At 41.2% G+C, this 19,880-nt stretch overlaps 1 protein-coding gene across 1 annotated transcript; it reads left to right on the top strand.

Annotated features, from left to right (window-relative positions):
- The first annotated feature begins 933 nt into the window (after positions 1 to 933).
- On the top strand, positions 934 to 12,219 carry LOC118089377 (androgen-induced gene 1 protein-like). The gene is made up of 6 exons (XM_035123975.2): positions 934 to 1,113; positions 1,931 to 2,074; positions 4,741 to 4,842; positions 7,040 to 7,155; positions 8,688 to 8,839; positions 9,703 to 12,219. Exons 1-6 carry the CDS (start codon positions 946 to 948, stop codon positions 9,726 to 9,728), a joined length of 708 nt encoding a protein of 235 aa, XP_034979866.1. The 5' UTR covers positions 934 to 945; the 3' UTR covers positions 9,729 to 12,219.
- The last annotated feature ends 7,661 nt before the right edge of the window (positions 12,220 to 19,880 follow it).

Below are 19,880 nucleotides of genomic sequence, written 5' to 3'. Positions count from 1 at the left end.
CCAAGAAAGATAAAACTCGTCTATTTTATTGTGGTTTTAACCTTCTGTATGTTTCAAAATTACAGTTGTAAAAATTTTAGCGATCATGTTATTGTTTTGCTATCTTTTTCTGTAAACAGCTTTGAGATTTTTTCCTACAATCAAACTGATATAGAAATTTTATTAAATAACAAACTTCGTATGACGAAAGGTTCTACAACTCTTTAGGAGGTAGGATGGTCCAAGTGGAAAAAAGCAGGCCACCTAATAGCTGTGTTTATTTTTTATTTGTTCATTTTTTTAAAAAAAGCCAATTTCAGCAGGAGTGCCTTGCACTGACAGCCTCTGGCCTGAGCAACCCATCCTTCCCTGCAGATGTCAAACAGGGTCCGTCCAAATGAGGACGCGCCCACCCCAGTCACAGCTCAAGCCCCGCCCACAACATCCAGGCGAGGTCAGGACCATTTCCAATTTGGGAGCGGGGGTGAGTGTCCGAGAAGCGCTGTCAGAGCGGGAAACCCAGGTCAACCCCTGCCACGGATCAAGAGGGTTTTAAGTGTTTTGACTGCCTACCTGCCATGAAGGTTTCTCGAAGAAAACACGGGGCGGAGGGGGGGGCCGACCCTGGCCACCTCACTGTGTTACCACCACCCCCAAACACACACACATAAACAGTCAAAAAGACAGAGCAATCGCTGACATGGTACAGTCCACCCTCTGTGAGGTGAGGAGGCGTCGCAAGGAGCCACTCAGGCTCCCCTCCGTCGAGGCAGAAAGGCGCCAAAAAATGGCGGCGGGCGGCTGAGCGCCGACGACCTCCTGCAGCGCCTGCGCAGAGGGCACCATCGGCGCGAGCGGCCGCCGTTGGTGGCGCCTCGGCCTCGAGGGCCTGAGGCCCGGACCCGCCATTCCAGCCAGCGCAGGCGCTTCTCCGCCACACCCATACGTAGCGCTGGCTGAGCCACAATGGCTATGCCGCTGCGGGGCCAGCGGGCCGCAACGCTCCTACATTTCCTCTGCTTCCTCTGGGCGGTTTTCGCCGTCAGCCAGAACGTGGGGTTTCCCAGGTCGGTCCGCAAGGATCCGGACGTCACCTACGGGGGCAACTGGAAACACCTGACCTTCCTCAACCAGGTGGTGGTGGCGGCGGCTGCGAAAAGGGAACGAGGGAGAAGGGAGAGCGGGAGGACGCCGGCGCAGATGGAGCGCTCCTTGGCCGCACGTGCAGTGCGGCGCGCGCGGGAAGGTGGGGGAGGGGGAGAAAGAGAGAGAGTTGAAATAGTTTAGGGGCAGGTGAAACCCGCTGAGGTGTATTTAGTTTCGTGTGTTCTGAGTTTTATAGCAAAAAGTGATACAGTAAATAGTTGTACATCACCCTAACTCGCATCTGTTACTCCTAGACGCTGCAAGTATGCTATGACTCGCGTGCCCCCGTTTGTTGTTGTTGTTATTTGTTGAGTCCCTGTCAGGAAAAAAGGCGGGTATAAATAAAAAGAGAATGATGGTTTCCCCCCACAAAAAGGCCTCAGAGCAACTTTAACACATGAAATCTTGTTTACGTTATGATACAATGTTGCTGAGGCAAATGTAAAGGCCTTTAGATAAAACATACTGTGCTCTGAACCAACCAGTAATATGCTTCTAATTATTTTCCTTGGCTGAGTATGCCTAATAAACATTTAAAGCGCAGCCAATGAATTCTCGGAACTGTAGTTTGCTAAGAGTGTTGGGAATTGTAGCTCTGTGAGGAGTAAGCTACAATTCCCAGGATTCTTTTTTGGGGGTGGGGGTTGGAAGTACAGGTAATGTGCTTTAAATGTATGGTGTGTGCATCCCTTGTTAAGAAACTAAACCAGAAAAAGGAAAACTAAACTAAACCAGAAAAGGAAAAAATATACCATACATACTAAGCCCCATGTGTATTTTTAATAGCTTCTTTGTGATTTCATAGGTTCTACAGGCAATCCTGTATCTGTTGTGTGTTATATCTGATACTGTAGCTCTGTGCATGCCTTCATTAGAGAAAAGAATATCATCAATGGTGGTGCCTCTCAGAGATTTCATCTTCTCTGCATTTGTGTTTCCTATTGGCTTAGTAAGTAACTACTGTTTCTATTATTGAAATACGTGCGTACTATAGAACAGCGTTCCTCATACCTGGTGCATCTTGATGTTCATAGCTGCCAACCCTCCCTTTTTTTGGCGGGAAACTCCCTTATTCCAAGCCACAGCTGTCAACTTTCCCTTTTTTTTGCTGGAAGTTCCCTTATTCCAGCACCGTTTCCCGCTGCTATCCTGGATTGTTAGATATACCGTAGATCAGGCACCCCCAAACTTCGGCCCTCCAGATGTTTTGGACTACAATTCCCAACATCCCTGACCACTGATCCTGTTAGCTAGGGATCATGGGAGTTGTAGGCCAAATCATCTGGAGGGCCGCAGTTTGGGGATGCCTGCCGTAGACTGTCCCCGGGACAGGTGAGGCTGCTGATCCCTTATTTTCAAATCCGAAAGTAGACAGCTATGCCTGATGTTTGGAACTACTTTCATTTTCCCTGCTGGCTAGGTCTGATGGGCAATGTTCTCCAGATTTCTAAAACACTGTCTCAAAGAGCCTGGCATGTCTAAATGAAACCAACAGCACTGATCTTTCTTAAAATACAAGAAGTAACTTGTGGTGGTGGTGGTGTTTTCATTTAATTATCTTGCTGCATTCCAAGGGTGCTGGGTAGATTGTCACCTGGATATTTAAAAAGGGATGATTTTCCTCCAAAAGGTTTGAATCTAAGATGAGTGTGGGGCTTTACAAATCCCATTCTAAAAACCTACCACATTATCATTTAAATCAGGAGAAACTTTGTTCTGAGAAGAGCTCAGATAGTTCAGTTTTAATAACGAAGCTAACAGACGTATAGAATAGTTAACGATAGTGTAGCACAACCATTCATAGATGCCACTGGAGAAAGGCTAGTAGGTTCAAGACTCCCTCTGGATGTCTAGTTCCCAGTTTGGTACCCCCTCACCATTGAGGCTGGGAGCCTCAATAGCACCCCTCTGGAGGCTTCACCTGGGGCAGAAAAACCGGGTAAAAAGAAGCAGTAGGGAAACATGGTTTCAAGAAGAATAGCCTGTCCAAAGCTACTATTTGCATTTCAGTGAAAGTCTGCATTGGCATCTCTGGCAAATTCAGATAACATTTTTGACAGGACTGTGTGGAAGAGAGAGTGTGTGTAAGAGCTTGTCCACATGAGTTTACTGTTCTCTTTGCAACTGTTCGCCCATTTAATTTGCCATTCCTATTACTGAATATTATTAAATCGTTATTGTTCATATATTATTGAAACATATATTTTCACAATTCTCTGAGTCTTTGATGGGTTCATCCTCTCCTGTTTATTAATAAATCAGACCAAGTTTCTAAAAAAAATATTGTTTTTGTTGTCCTTGTGCCTGAACTTGACTAGTTAGTTTTTCTGACCAGTCAATATAATTATCCATGCTTCTAACGATAGGTAATGATAGATAATGAGTCCTTCCAGCATGATTGCACAACTAGCAAATGCGCTGCTACAAACAAAAAAGCAAGCATTTCCTTATATGGAATTTCAACATTTTGTCTACTGAAGATTGTTGACTGTATTTTAATTTCTTTTCTAGCTGTGCTCACAACTATTCCCAGTATGCTACTGAATGTAGGATTGTAGCCTTATCTGTGTGTGCATATTTTCTTTTGCCCCCTCAAGATTTGCACAAAACCAGAAAACTGTACATTAAACATTCTGCACCAGGTATTGTACAGCTATCTAATAACTGTGCTTTGAGAATTTACAGTTATGACTGTGCTGCTTGCTTTCCCCCACACACACACTTCCTATTGGGAAAAACTTAAAGTTCACACCAAGCTAACTGCCTACAGGCCCTTTCAGTACTTAATTGGCATAACAAAATAAACAAATTAGGAGGTGACAAACACAGGAGGTAGCACCTGCTGGTATGAAGGGGAAAGTCTGAACTTGTACCTCATGCACAAATGCAAATACGTTTGGATGTGGACTACTCCAGTCTAATTCAAATGGGGTGGCAGGGAAGGGGATTCGTGGCTAAATGATGCTCAAATGTGGACAAACACTTAAACTCACTACTTAGGTTTCCTTGCAGCTATTTATTTGCAAATGAGAAAGCTTGACACAGAGTGTTTGATGCTAAGTTTTTTTTTTATTTTTATCTGGAGAAATAAAAGAAAACTATATTCACAGTAAAGGTAAAGGGACCCCTGACCGGGGGGGGGGGGTCTACTCTGGGGTTGCGGCGCTCATCTCGCTTTACTGGCCGTGGGAGCTGGCGTACAGCTTCTGGGTCATGTGGCCAGCATGACAGCTGCTTCTGCCGAACCAGAGCAGCGCACGGAAATGCTGTTTACCTTTCTGCTGGAGTGGCACCTATTTATCTACTTGCACTTTGATGTGCTTTCGAACTGCTAGGTTGGCAGGAGCAGGGACCGAGCAACGGGAGCTCACCCCGTCATGGGGATTCGAACCGCCGACCTGATTGGCAAGCCCTAGGCTCTGTGGTTTATGCCACAGTGCCACCCGTGTCCCAATATATTCACAATAGTCAGGTTTTATTCACTGTAATAAGCGGGCTGTGGTAAGAAAGAAGGGAAAAGGTTAACAAATATTTTGATTTGGAAAAACATTAACTGTCTATTGTTACTATTTGTCTGATGATACAAGTGTTAATTGTCAAATGTTTTAATGACAGTTTGTACCTGCTGCTTTCTGGAGCCTTTACGCATATGACAGAGAACTAGTGTATCCTTTACAGCTGGATGACGTCAATCCAAGTTGGCTTAATCATACTATGGTAAGTGTACACCATTTGTTTTTCAGGTATCTCTTTTGCTGTGTTCAGTTCATTTATTGTTTATCTGATCATAATATTTTGCAGAACTTAGGTATAAAGGTCAGTTCAAATGTAATGGGTGAAATGATTATTTAACATTGTGTGCATAAGCTGCAGTGAACCTTTGGGTCATGTGTTCCCATTTCCTCTTCTGAAGCATGCCAAAGATGAGATCAGAAGCACATGCTTCTAGGATTAAATTAAATGGACCACCCTGTTATGTCCAAACTACTGTGGGGCACACAGCAAGAACCCAGCCACTATGAATCCTGTGGAATCTCTGTACACAGGAATTTGAATCTCCTTATACCACTATGCAAACATACCTCATAGCACAACATTCAGATAAAAAGGTAAAGGGACCCCTGACCATTAGGTCCAGTCGTGACCGACTCTGGGGTTGCGCGCTCATCTCGCATTCAGATAGCCCCCTTTAATATGTATATTCCCACCATAAACAGACAACATCATCCACTCACCTTTCCTCCGCTGCTAGCTGCTTTGTATAACCACTGAGCCTCTTGGGATTCCTGAACGGAAGGTCGGTGGTTCAAATCCCCGCAACAGAGTGAGCTTCCGTTGGTCTGTCCCAGCTCCTGCCAACCTAGCAGTTCGAAAGCACACAAGTGCAAGTAGATAAATAGGTACTGCTGTGGCAGAAAGGTAAATGGTGTTTCCATGTGCTCTGGTTTCCATCATGGTGTTCCATTGCAGCAGAAGCGGTTTAGTCATGCTGGCCATATGACCCGAAAAACTGTCTACGGACAAACACCGGCTCCCTTGGCCTGAACGCAAGATGAGCACCGCAACCCCATCGTCGCCTTTGACTGGACTTAACTGTGCTGGGGTCCTTTACCTTTTCCCTTTTATACCATGACAGCCCTTGCCTAACTTGTGCAGGCTGAGACTACTCCCTGACATTCCCCAGAGCCTGCATGAAAAGAGAGTGGTGGAGGGGTCACTACCCCCACCCACTCCACCAGTCAAAGCGAGATTGAACTGCGGTGTGAGAAAGTGTTATTTTATATGCTAACTCTAAACAACAAAGTCATAGCCTCTGTTGGACATTCTCAGGGCTAGAATATGCTCTGAAAGCAAAAACACACAGTCACCCCAAAAGAACTCCTGGGCCTTTGAAAGTAGCTTAAGAGACAGCAGAATAGCAGGTGTAGCAGGTCATGACAGCAGCAGATTTAGGGCAGTCCAGATGGTTCCCCTACTGAGCCAAGGGGACTAATAATAAGACCTGTTGTTGTTTAGTCATTTAGTCGTGTCCGACTCTTCGTGGACCAGAGCACGCCAGGCATTCCTGTTTTCCACTGCCTCCCGCAGTTTGGTCAGACTCATGTTGGTAGCTTCGAGAACACTGTCCAACCATCTCGTCCTCTGTGGTCCCCTTCTCCTTGTGCCCTCAATCTTTCCCAGCATCAGGGTCTTTTCCAGGGGGTCTTCTCTTCTCATGAGGTGGCCAAAGTATTGGAGCGTCAGCTTCAGGATCTGTCATTCCAGTGAGCACTCAGGGTTGATTTCCTTCAGAATGGATAGGTTTGATCTTCTTGCAGTCCATGGGACTCTAAAAGAGTCTCCTCCAGCACCATAAATCAAAAGCATCAATTCTTCGGCGTAAGGGCTAACCCATACAGTATTTATACAGGTACCTATTCAAAGTTTTTGGGGGGCACCAAATTTTGTCCTCACTCAGGGTGTGATATTACAAGTGATAGCCGAAGAAGAAGACTTAGCTTGAGGAAACTGAACTAAGGAACTGCTTGTGTCATGGAGGAAACCACTGTGGCAAAGAATTCATAAATTTCCCAAAATGGACCAGACAGCCATAGAAAATGATGTCAGTAATTGTCAGCTGATTGAAAATGCCCCCCATGTGCCACTATTTTGTAACTGCTGCTACCCCTGCATGTGACAGTGGACCTCAGTCATTTTCAACCACCCTAAGTGGGCCCTAGGGGTAGTAAATTTGAGAACCACTAAGCTAGACTATAAAAATATTTACTTGGAATAAAACATGGAACAGAAGTTCAAAAAATTGTAATTTAATACAACTACTGAAAACAATACAACAAACAATAAAACTTTGTTTTGATTTGCCATAAGTTTCCAGCTCTTATATTTGTGTGTGTGTGTATTTTGTTTTTTTCAGCATACCACCGTCCTCCCACTGCTTTTCATAGAACTGTTCATTTGTGATCATAAGTATCCTCGTAGATGGAGAGGAATTTTGGGACTTTGCATCTTTGCAATTGTATACCTCTCATGGTAGGTATCAAGTACCTTTTTCAAACACACTTCAAATATAAAGCATTTTTAATCATTTTTGTTGGATTGTTCCTTTCATATTAGCAAATCCTTTTTTAAAATAAATTTTAAATAGCATAGGAAGCATATTGTGCATGCTGCCAATTGGAATCCGTATCTGCAATGGCTTCTTTAAAATAACTATTTTACTATATTTACCATATTGATCTCAAGATACTTTAAACGTACAACATCATTTTATCATAAATTGTCTGATAAACTCAACTAGTATAAAACTCTATGAAAACTCTTATATTCAATATTCTATTTGTTTCATATAATTAATAAAATTAGACAGTTTTTAAGAAAAACTAAATTTAGAAAAAACACAGGAACAGTTTTTCCCCTTGTGCCATTAAATTGTTAAATTTGTAGATGTGTAGCTGAAGAGGAGGTCAATTATGGGTGGGTTTCTTTGCTTAATTTTATTGTGAGTGGAACAGTGTGTATGTTTACATTGCAATGTAGTTGAAACAAATTCCAAGTATGTTGGAAAATGTACTTGGCCAATAATCAATTATTCTATTCTATTAATAAAATTAGACCAGAGCCTCCCAAATTGTTCTTGGTTTTGTCTCCTCACTCTTAAACATACCATTTTAATAAGTTTACAGGTCATGGCAGTGTTGGTATCTTATTAAGCCACTCTTGCTTCATTGATATTTTATGAATGTGCCATTTAGCAGCTATTAACATTTTTGCTGCCGCTATCAAATTTCTCAATAAATTATGATGATCTGATTACACTTCATTTTCAAAATAGCCTAAAAGAATTTGTAATTGATGCAATGTAATTATACAGTGGAATCTCTTTTTTTCGAGCATCTTGGAAGTCGAACATTTTGGCTTTTGAACCCCAAAAACCTGGAAGTAACTGCTTTGGTTTTCAAATTATTTTCGGAAGTAGAATGTGCCATTTTGAGTTTCCCTATTGTTTTGAGGTTTCCACTTTCATTTTTAGAACATTTTGGAAGTCAAACGGTCTTCTGGAACAGATTACATTTGAAAACCGAGGTTCCACTGTATTACGTCTCTAACAATTTTTGGCTTCTTTGAACTAATTTTCTGTAATTCATTGGAATGTTTATGCAGCCGTAAAATATTGCAAGTAAATATTACACTGCTAATGCCTATTGCTCCATTACCGTTTCTTTAATTACCATAAACATAGTCCTACTATCATCACTTTGATCCATTTATGCAAGACCTTAAAATACCATTTCTGTGGTAGCAGGCACAGATTAATTCTAGTGTAGCCATTTTTTTGACTAGTTTGTATTTTTGACTAGTTAAATTAATTTATCATGAGCAGCGCACAAGCAAATAGCCACATGTAGCACATGTAGCTGCCACATGTAGCACATGTAGCTGGTGTAAATACACAGTTCAGAAACCGCATATCATTCCTTTAGGTTCCTAAGAATAGAAACTTCAGAAATCAACTACCTATAAAATTTATGGCTATTTGTGACTCTGTCTCCCCTTGTTTCTAGGATAATGTGGGTAAACCATGCAAGTGGGATTTGGGCATATCCAGTTTTAGGAGTACTCAATCCATATGGACGGGCAATATTTATCTCCATATCTTTTCTTATAATGGTGATCTTCTACTTCGTTGGGGAGCAACTAACAAAACGCTTGTGGGGTAAGTAGGATTTTTTGTTTGTACAGGTATTTTCAGTCCTGTAGCTGGCACAAGGAATGGACTTTCCCAATATTCAATGCATAAGTGAGGAGAAGAGTCATTTAAGTTAGTTCCCCAAGAAAGGCTGAAGTCATAAAGACACGTAACCTGGGAGTAATTTCAATGTATTCAAGGAACTTTTGAGATGACTTGTCTAAGACTGAGCTGTGAATGTGTTCAGTCAGAAGCAAGTTCTATTTCACTTGTAAGAAGACTATAGTGATAAATACAAATACCTCCTGGGTGCACTGAAGGGATTCCCACAGGCATTTTGCTGAGCCTTCCCTTTCACCCCAAAGATTCTTGCAAACCACGCTGCCACTATACTAAATGCTTTGCAACAGCTTGACCATTTCAGACCTCATGAGGTGCTCCCACAGTACACATAGTTATCTAGAAGCTCGGCACACAAGCCACTTCCACAGTCATCTGAAATACTCTGTGCACTGAGGACTTGGAGTGTGAAGCACATCACTACATAGCTGCATGTGAGGTCCAGCTGGAACTCACATTAACATGAATAGCACAGCATCAGCAGTTACAAGTGGGGGAAGCAGAGAATCCAGAAGAGCATAGGTTGTCAGTTAGTTGTCAGGACGCACTGCCTGGTCTTAGCCTGAGTTGGGTCACAACACCAGCACTACCACCATACAAATATAAGGTACAAAAATTAAGAAATGGTTCCCTAAATTCATGTTAAAGGAAGTCAGTTCCAGGTCTGGAAACACGGAACACTTCTCCTGGGGAGCATTTGTGGGAGGGCTCTACATTCCCATTTGTAGGAAAATATTCTAAAGTTTGGTGTTCTTTTCTTTCCCTTCCAGCAAAACGTAAAAGGAAATGCACATAGAGAAGAACCTGGGAAAAGTATAAGGTCATTAAAAGTGCAAGCTCACTTATGGAACAGAGTGAAACTTTAATCAAGATGAAAGCATTCGTAACAACCTCTTCTTAAAGATTAAGAATATTGAAAGTGGCCTTTTTTCAGACACGTAATATATAGTGCCATCAAAATAGAAAGTGGGGAAATGTATCAAATCAGATTAACAGTGCTTTAAACAACATTACTAATTTTTGTATAGGAAAATAGGTATATTTAAGTGAATTACATACATATTTAATACATGCATTATACCTGGTACCTTTAATACATTTAATACATGCATTATACCTGGTACCTGTTCCCTTTTGTGTTTGTCCCTATCTTGCAATTGATTGATTTTGATAAGCCAGTTAAGTACAGACAGAGCATATGCAGAGATAGTTGCACATGCCCCTTGTTTTATTTTATTTTATTTATTTATTTATTTATTATAAATACCCACCGAAGAAGTATACACAGTCAGGCAATTGTAAATGTTATTGTGCAATTTTCTGGTTATTTGCAACTCTAGGAGATCAAAAGAAATATATAGAAGCTCTTGGTGCACCCTTAATAGCATACTGGAAGAGAAATGAAAGCAAGAGTGCACCAGAAATAGTTAGGAGAATAAGGGTGGGAGGAGAGAAAGTAGTGGGCATAGAAAGGGAAGTAGCAGAAAGTGGCAATTGATCCGGTCACCTCAAAACACTGAAACAAATCATCTGTGACATCTACCGTAGTGCACTAGTGTGGAGTCTGATTTCCCACTATTGCATTATCCCCATAGTGGGTAAATCCAATTTTACAGGGGGAAAGCATTGAGATTTGTGTTGTTCGACTGTGGACTGTGCAAATTAAGGTAAAGGTAAAGGGCCCCCTGACCATCAGGTCCAGTCGTGTCCGACTCTGGGGTTGCGGCGCTCATCTCGCTCTATAGGCTGAGGGAGCCGGCGTTTGTCTGCAGACAGCTTCCGGGTTATGTTGCCAGCATGACAAAGCTGCGCACGGAAACACTGTTTACCTTACCCTATTTATCTACTTGCACTTTGACGTGCTTTCGAACTGCTAGGTGGGCAGGAGCTGAGACCGAGCAACGGGAGCTCACCCATTGCAGGGATTCGAACCGCCGACCTTCTGATCAGCAAGCCCTAGACTGTGGTTTCACCCACAGCGCCAAATTAAATTGGAACGCAAATAGCTGCAAACACACAGTAGACTCCAATGTGGACAAGCCCTTGGTTAAAAGGTTAAAATAAATATGGCTCTATACTGTGCTTAGTAGGGTTAATGAAGGTGAGTGGTCTTTATATGTGTTGCATTTTAATACATTTTGACATGTTTTGTTCCTTTCCCTGAGCCTGTGAGCAAGACCCAAATACAAATTCACATAAATAATCTTGGTGAATGTGAACTACGATCCTAAATGTTCCTAAAATATAATCCTAAACATTCCCATAAATGTGTCAGTCTTAATCAATCACGAATCTGTATAGGACTAAGGATGCAATTTACCTCTCTTTAAATAATTATAATATCTACAAGCGGCTGTCAGGGTTGTGGCATGTAACAAGATCCAGTTGAATAAATCAAGTCTTTTCTTTTTGATGAAGGCTAGGCAACCTTTCCCTTAGAACTAATCCAGAATGAGACTTCTGAATATTTATTTTCAACAAATATCCCTTTCATCTCAGGTCTTGTGAACTAAAACTTTGGATGTGAATATGCTGAGTCACGTAGGAGGATAGGTCTGTCAGTGGCTGCTAGGCATTGTGGCTATGCTCTTCATGGTTTGAAGTAGTGTTCTTAATACCCCGTTTCCCCTATTTTAAGACATAGTTATAAAATAAGCCATAGCAGGATTTTGGTAGCAGCTGCTGAAAACCACAGGAGGGAGAGTGCTTTTGGATTTGGGTCCTGTTTGTGGGTTTTCCACAGGCATCGGGCTCGCCACTGTGAGAACAGGATACTAGACTAGATGCACCATTGGCCTGATCCAGCAGGCTTTTCTTACTTTCTTTGCATGACTTAAATCTTTGGACATTGTTTTTAAATGTTTTCAAGCATATTGTCCAGAATGTACAAAGCAGGTGGAACAAACTAATTAGAGACCTACTTGCAGTGGTGGATTTAACTTGTTAATTCAGGGCAGTGTACAGGCATAGCCAGCATTCTCCTCTATGTTTGATGATGCACCATTTCCAGGCCTTTCAGATTATATTTCTCATTGTAAAATCTTACTGTGTTTTCCCCAGTGGTAATAAAAATCTTCTAGCCAAATGTAGCCTATAAATCACTAAGAGCATGTAGTAGGCTGAATACTCTTAGAACTTCTATTTTGTGGTAACATATCTGAAATGTTTCAGAACTCCTGCTGAACCTGCTGCTTCCTGAGATTTGGACTAAAAAGCCCAAAGAACTGTTAGTTCCATCTAATTAAATAGGACATCACATCAAACTAAGCTTTGGTTAATACATATTATCTGTCAGAAACTTACCTTATATTAAGAACTCATATTTTAAAATTCAAATGTTAGTGTTCATTTTATAATCATTAAAAGATTGAAAATAAAGTATTGATGACAGCCTTGCATGCCATTGGCCTTTTTTCTCCTTGGGTGCATTTCCAGGTGGGTTCTGCCCACATGGAAGACTCATATGGATATATGTACCGGTAATCGTGCACATGGGCGTACCCAGGATTTTTGTTAGGAGGGGCAGAACCGACATGATTGGTCAATTAGTTATTTCTATGGTTTCACTTGATCGGGGGGGGGGCAACTGCCCCCCTTGGCTATGCTCATGATCAGACACACATTCTCTCCCCTCTTTCTGACTCTTTCTTCCTCACTGTACTCAAACTTCTCCCTTTTCCATTCCTCAGCTGTCTTAAGTGACAGAGATGTGTAGCCCTAAAATATTCTCTTGTATGAAGGTACTATATCCAAACAGCTGCCATTGTTTAAAACTGACATTTTCTTCTCCATCGCTTCTTTACCCAAACTGCCATTGTTTTAAGCCACCACGTTTCCTGTGTCCCTCCTTTCTCATTCCCATGCCATAGTCAACACTGTTGTTCAACTTGCCTTCTCTTTTACTTTCTACCCCACCTTGACTTCATGCAAACCTAGGATAATGACACTGCACATCTTCCAAGGGGGTTGCACAATAATAGCCTTACAGTTTATTTATAGGAAGAAGGTGTGTGTGTGTAACAGCAGCAGCTTGAAGAAATGTTGCCACTCTAAAAGCAACCTTGGCACGAACTTTGGTGGAAGAAGCAATTCACATAAATGCACTCCCTCAGCAAGGAGTCTGACTTCATAGCCCTGTATGTGATGACTGTGTGAGAATTACCTGCCTGGTAATTTAAAAATTTAAATTTAAAAAACTTTTAAATTATATTGATTTCAAAGGGGGAAAAGTGCTCACATCTCTCCTGCTTCAACCAGCTGGACTTAAAAGAGCTTAATTTGGGTCTGGATCACACCCACTATTTCATTCAATTAACTAGAAGAAAGAAAATCATACATTATTTTCAGGTAACATTTCACAGAAAATTTTACAGTATAGTATTCTCAAATGAGCAAACAAATATCATTTTAACACATTATTAGATCAAAGCCACAGATTTTAACACCCTGAACATTGGGACATTCTACATTCAACCTTGTTATCATGCATGGCAGTTTCATCTCAGCATCAGGTTTTTGACATCTTGCTAATTGTTTCACGTTGTTGTCAATGATAGGCTTACCATGAAGCATTGTGAAGTACTTGGTGCAGGCAGCTGGTTCTCATTTTCTTGCCTCCATTGTCCTCCATCTCTGAATCGTGGTATTTTGTTTTAAATGAATTCCAGTCCTGAGCAGCATTTTGCATCAGGTGTAAAAATATCTAAGTCCAGCAGTGATTCTTGGTACAGTATTCTTCATTTTAAGTATACATTACTGTTGCATGAAGATTTAAGATTAGTCTATCAGAAAAATGATTATGATAAGTACAAGGATATCCATTGTTAGAATCCAAAATGTTTTCATAAACTACATGAGTTTTGGAACGGATATTATGACTCATTCCTGAGAGAATGAATCATTAAGAGAATGTTCCACAGCAAATATGTTGCCCTGTAACTATCAGTTAGAAATCTTTCTTCATTACAGCATTCTACCATTTATCCATATATTCTCCAGCCAGGAAGGGGGAATCGTTTTCCTTTAAGTGAAATCTTGTGTGATATAAACAGGGTATGTGGAGAGAGCTAGCATGTTGAGGACATAACTTCAGGTGTCAATTTTGAATTCCAGATGGGCAGGGTATAAATAATAAATTATTCTTCTTAATTATTTATTGCAGCTATATTTCACTCTCATTCATTCTTTGAGAACAGTAAACTTTGCCATTTTTGTTTTGCTTGTGACTTCTGTCTCTGAGCTTCAGGATGTTTTAGCCATAAGTATACTTCAAGAATTGTGGCAGGAACATCAAACTAACATTTAAGACTAACAACTCTGGATTGCTATTCACATGGTGTTCTTAGCCTAGTTATCTATTGTACATCTGAAAAATATACACCCCTTTCATTCATTAGTTTCAACCATGTTTGATCTTTTAAGCTGAAAATTCTAGTGTCTGCTCCAACTATTTTTCAGTCGTGACTTATAGGAGTTAGCCTGTCAAGACTATTTATTCACTTCATAGTTCATAGATCAGATAAAGTATATTATAGGGTTGTCAGTTGAGCACCTTCACATCCTGTTCAGATAAATATTTAGTTAAGTCAGTTGTCTCAGTGCTCTGGGATGATTATTGGCTGGCTGACACTACTTTTTAAATAGCTTTGAAATTGCTCTTTTTTCCTTCTATGAAGGGATGCAAACTCATCTGGCATAAGGGCATATTTATTTGATCTGCTTAAGGGAAGAAATCTGGCTGCAGAGTTTTGAAAACTTGTATGGTTGTATCAAAGTACATACTGATATCTTCCTCTGCCATGGATAGAACTAGATTGGTTTTTTGATATGCAAACACCAACCTGATTTTTTGTTGTGGCAGAACACAGATGTATTCTTATTCATATCCAGTCATATTGTTTGAAATATAGGCCTCCTCTATTAGCAGAGAACCACTTCATAATACTATTATTTATTTATTTGGTTTCTTCTACAGTACATTCATATATTTAAATCAGTGGAAGTTCCTCAGCTCATGGCTTATCCACAGTTCCTTTTGTCCTGCTGCTTTCCCCTGGTAAAAACTGCTCTTTAGCACTCAATTGGAGCAAAAAGCAATTTGGATTTTCTCCAGGTTGACATTTGCTACAATATAGCGCCAAAGAGCAGATTTTCCCTGGGAAGGAGCGGGGCAAGTGGAAAATGGCTTGGACCCGTGCCTAGAAATTGTGGGTCAAGCAGGAAACCACTCAAACATGAGGTGAGCCCTCAGCTGAAAGTATAATTTCATAGTAAAATTCAGAGATCAAGCAAACATCCTGATACAAAATTATCTAATTATGTGAGTCATCTGCAGTAGCTGATATATTATTTCTTGGGGCTCACACTATCACATTCTTGAATGACATAGTCCACCCACAGATAAGAGCACATGTACTGACAAAATTACAGTATGAAATGCATACAGCCAAATAGATTCTCACACACACACTCACAACGTACATACATACATACATACATACACACACTCACAACATACACACACACTCCAGGAATTTTCCATATGTTATCAGTGGTCATTGTTTGTGCCACTGCAGCTTCATGAACTGGTGTTGGAATAGGAAGCGTTTTCAGGCCAAAGCTATCTGTGTGTTTATATCTGCTGTGCAGTACTGTATTGGTAATTACCAAATAATATACAGCAAGAACGTGTTCAATTCCTGACCCAGAAATTTAGCCATTAAATTGTTATTGGGCAGTGCCTTCAAGGTGTATGATGTGTTACAGAATAGCATAAGCAAAAATTCAGTTACCTGCCCCAAGGAGAATGCAGTGTACACTGGAGGGGGCACATGGAAAGAGATGCATTCTTCTAATACTAGAATTTGGGTTCACCCAATGATAATGATTGGTGGCAAATTCAGAACAGGCAAAAGGAGGTGCTTCTTCACAAAGCACATAATTAAGTTATGGAAGTCATTGCACAAGGTGTGATAGCAGCTGCTACACTGGACAGCTTTCAAGTGGGGTTAAATAAAAGCATGGAGGATAAGTAGCTGTGTTACAGTAGGGCCATAATGATAACTCTCACATCCTGGAAACAACAGCAGGGGAAAGCTATTGCCTTCATAGCTTGCTTGTGGGATTCCAAAAGGGGAAACAGCTGCTGTGGGAAATACAGTGCTGAATTACAGTGGTACCTCGGTTTATGAGCACAATTGGTTCCGGAAGTCTGTTCATAAACTGAAGCGCACTTTCCCATTGAAAGTAATGGAAAGTGGATTAATCTGTTCCAGACGGGTCCGCGGAGTACTCAACCTGAAGCATACTTAACCCGAAGCATGGGTGTAATTGGTTCCGGAAGTCTGTTCATAAACTGAAGCGAACTTTCCCATTGAAAGTAATGGAAAGTGAATTAATCCGTTCCAGATGGGTCTGCGGCGTTCGTAAACTGGAAATTTGTAAACCGAGGTGTTCATAAACTGAGGTTCCACTGTAGATTGATCTGATCAAGCAATGCTCTTCTTTAATTCTTCTTTTTGAGAAGTGGCAGATTAGTACTTCAGCTTCATCCCCTCCAGTGGCCTTCCTGTGGGCTCTGTTGCCACATACACCACTTTTTCCGTAGCTCATTAGCAACCGAGCGATGGGCCACCCTTAGGAGGATGGATGCAAAGCAGAGGCCTTTGGATGCTCACCACTGGAGTGCAGCTTGCAGTAGAAGGTGAATATTTGGAGTTTCAGCTTGCAAATGCACCTGATTAATCTCTGCGATCATTTGTAGCACAAATTGACCAGATACCACACTCCTACACTTGTTTTTGTTAAAAGGGTTGTTTACTCTTCTCTCCGCTGCCCCAGGAATGAAAAGTGAAGGTTGGAATACATCCCTTAACAGTGAATTTCCATTATTCTGGGAAATTTATTTGAAAAAGCTGCAGCCGGTAGCATGAGTCATGCAATATGTGTGCTTCATTTCAAATATGGTGAATCACTTTTAAAATTGAAATGATGCATCTATCATGAGCAGATTTTTAAAAAAATACACCTTAAGAACGTTGTGTGCCATCTGCATAGGACATTTTGGTGTTCTGAAAAATGTACGCAATATAAATGCATGTGAGCATAATCTGCTGTCTCTTTTCATTATTTAATGTCTTAAATAAAGAAGTCAGAGGCCAAATGTGAAAGAAATGGGTCATTTGAAAACATTACATCCCAGCTAGACTTAACAGATGTCGTTAATTGATGGAAACTATTGAGATTGTGCAATTCTGCATTCAGGTGAGCTTCTGCCTCTGGAGGCAGAGCATAGCCATCACAGCTAGCAGCCGATGATAGCCCATCCTCTTTTAAAGCCATCTGATTTGTTGGCCATCAAAATTGGTGGTTCCATCCATTCTTTTGGTCACCCTGCCTTTCCCCTACCAATGTGGCATGAGCAATCACTGGCAATAACTAAGCAGTGGGGAGCCTGTGTGACCCTCCAGATCTAGACAATATTCTGTGTCTCATCAACCCCAACCATCATGATGAAGAGAACTGCAGTCCAACTGCACCTGGGGAGTCACAAGCTCCCCATCCTTTCAATAAACTGAAAATATTGCTCTTTCAGCCTACACAAAGAGGAGAGAACTGGGCATTTTTAAACAGGCTTTCCTTCCATAAAGGGCTAGACTCTGCCTTCAAAAGGACACACATCACTCCATCTGGGGATCATCTGCGTGCAGAATTTGAACATTAAAAATGTTTCACCACAGATGTTTCTTCCACCATATGTTCCTTACATCTACTGAAGAAAGTGCAACATCTTGAAAGGATTGCCATGGCCAAACAAGTGTAATTTATTACTTTTATTTGAATTGCCTGCAACAGAAGAAAAACACGCCTACAAGAATGCAGGCTACAAAACCAACAGCTTATGACTGGCATTTTTAAAAACAGTTTTAAAAATGTTGAAGCAAATGGGAAGGAAACAGATTAGACACACAGCTATGTTTTTCCAAAGCAAACTTTTCCAAAGCAAATTCATCCCAGTATTTTTATAATGACTTCTGAATCATGTTCTTTTTCACATTGTTTGATGATTGGTAATCATCATCATCATCTCTCCCAACTTTCCTTCCATCAGCCTTCAGAACCAACTGATGATATCCTGTATAAAGACACAGATTTATATGCTGGTTTTTCATTTACACAAAATTTAAGATAAAATTGTGTGGAACTGGCAAGAAGAGGAAATATTCTGATAAACTATACAGAAGTTAGTAAAACGCCTTTGAAAATAGCAGGTTTGCTGTTGCTGTTGTTGTTGCTGCTGCTGCTGCTGCTGCTATTAAACAGAACATTAATGTGCTTGAAAATACCAGTGCTTCTGCCCAATCACAACTGCCTCTCCACCCTCCAGATCACATGTGATTGTGTGTGTGTGTGTGTGTGTGTGTGTGTGTATGATGATGCCTTACTGAGTACTTTGCCCTCACAAGGTGATTTACAAAGCATGAAAACACAATTACCAAAAAAAAAAAGAACAATCCTGCAGCAGATAAATATTGTTTTCCAAGTACAGCCCAATTCAGCCCAATGTATAAATAAATGTGTCTTCAGAGTGGCATTTAAAAAATAACCAACAGGAGTTATATATTATTTAAGTACATTTGTAATATTTCCATTCTTCCCTTCATTGTAGGCAATCTATGGACAGGTCACATTCAAATTATAAAAACACAATAAAACCATTGTTTATCTATTTACCTAGAACATCTTAATAGAGATGGGCTGTCATTTCAGCATTGCATATAGAATAGGGACACAATAGTTGAACTCTCTCTTTGGTAGCCGTGTTGGTCTGCCAGAGTCGGAACAAAAAAAAAAATCCTTCCAATAGCACCTTAGAGACCAACTAAGTTTTTAATTGGTAAGAGCTCTCATGTGCATGCACACTTCTTCAGATACACTGAAACAGAAGTCACCAGACCCTTATATCGTGGGAGGCTGGGGAAGAATGGTGGGAATGGGTGATTGGCTGATAGGTGTGGTAAATCTGTTAACGACTGCAATTGGTCTTACAGGAAAAAGCAAGGGGTGAGATGGCTAAACGTTTACCTTCCCGCTGGAGCGGTACCTATTTATCTACTTGCACTTTCGAACTGCTAGGTTGGCGGGAGCTGGGACCGAGCAATGGGAGCTCACCCCATTGTGGGGATTCGAACCGCCGACCTTCTGATCGGCAAGCCCTAGGCTCTGTGGTTTAGACGCCTGTTCTTAGTCTGCCTCAAACTGCCGTCTTCCTTTTCACCCACAGACAGCCTGATGACATCAGCCCCAGCTGAGAGATGGCAAGTCTTGATTCCCAAAAGTCTCTCTCCTTCCAAAAGAGTTTCCTAATATGGTTAGTTCCCATAGCAACATATTGCCTGTACTGTAGTGTACTTGGATAACTACTTAACTCCGTAACAGTTATCTAAAAATGTGCTGGACCAGGCCTGTCCCTCAGATTTCGAGCCCATAACCCTTCTCCTGCCCTTATCTCATAACAACATAATTCACGTTCTCCTTGGCTGCTGCTCTAGTGGGTCTCTACCTGCCTCCCTAGTCCTCACTATTATTTTCTTGTCTTGAGAATAAAGATGATCTCAGCTCGCAAGAACAGGATGGGAGAAGACACGGCACTTCTCGCTCTTCCTCTTGTCTTCCTTTTTTCTAACATTGGCTGTGACAGTGCGAACTCAGCAGTTGCCAGCAGATCAGACGCAGCCCTTGGCATAGCAAACACGTTCTGACCGCCACTTCAAACATCAGGCTGGCACCTCTGTCCTTGAGTGGCTCTATTCCCCAGCCCAAGCCAGAGCCAACTGTTTCTATTAGGTTCCACTCAAATAAAAGAGCAACTTCCGTTCAGATCATTGGCAGCATAGAATGTGCATGCAGCTCATAACATAGGATCTTTACTGGGGCAAAGAAGAGACTA

This window comes from Zootoca vivipara, chromosome 7 (assembly GCF_963506605.1).
Source record: "Zootoca vivipara chromosome 7, rZooViv1.1, whole genome shotgun sequence".
Lineage (NCBI taxonomy): Eukaryota > Metazoa > Chordata > Lepidosauria > Squamata > Lacertidae > Zootoca > Zootoca vivipara.
The sequence above is the reverse complement of the archived record's forward strand: the minus strand, read 5'-3'. Positions and strand labels throughout refer to the sequence as shown.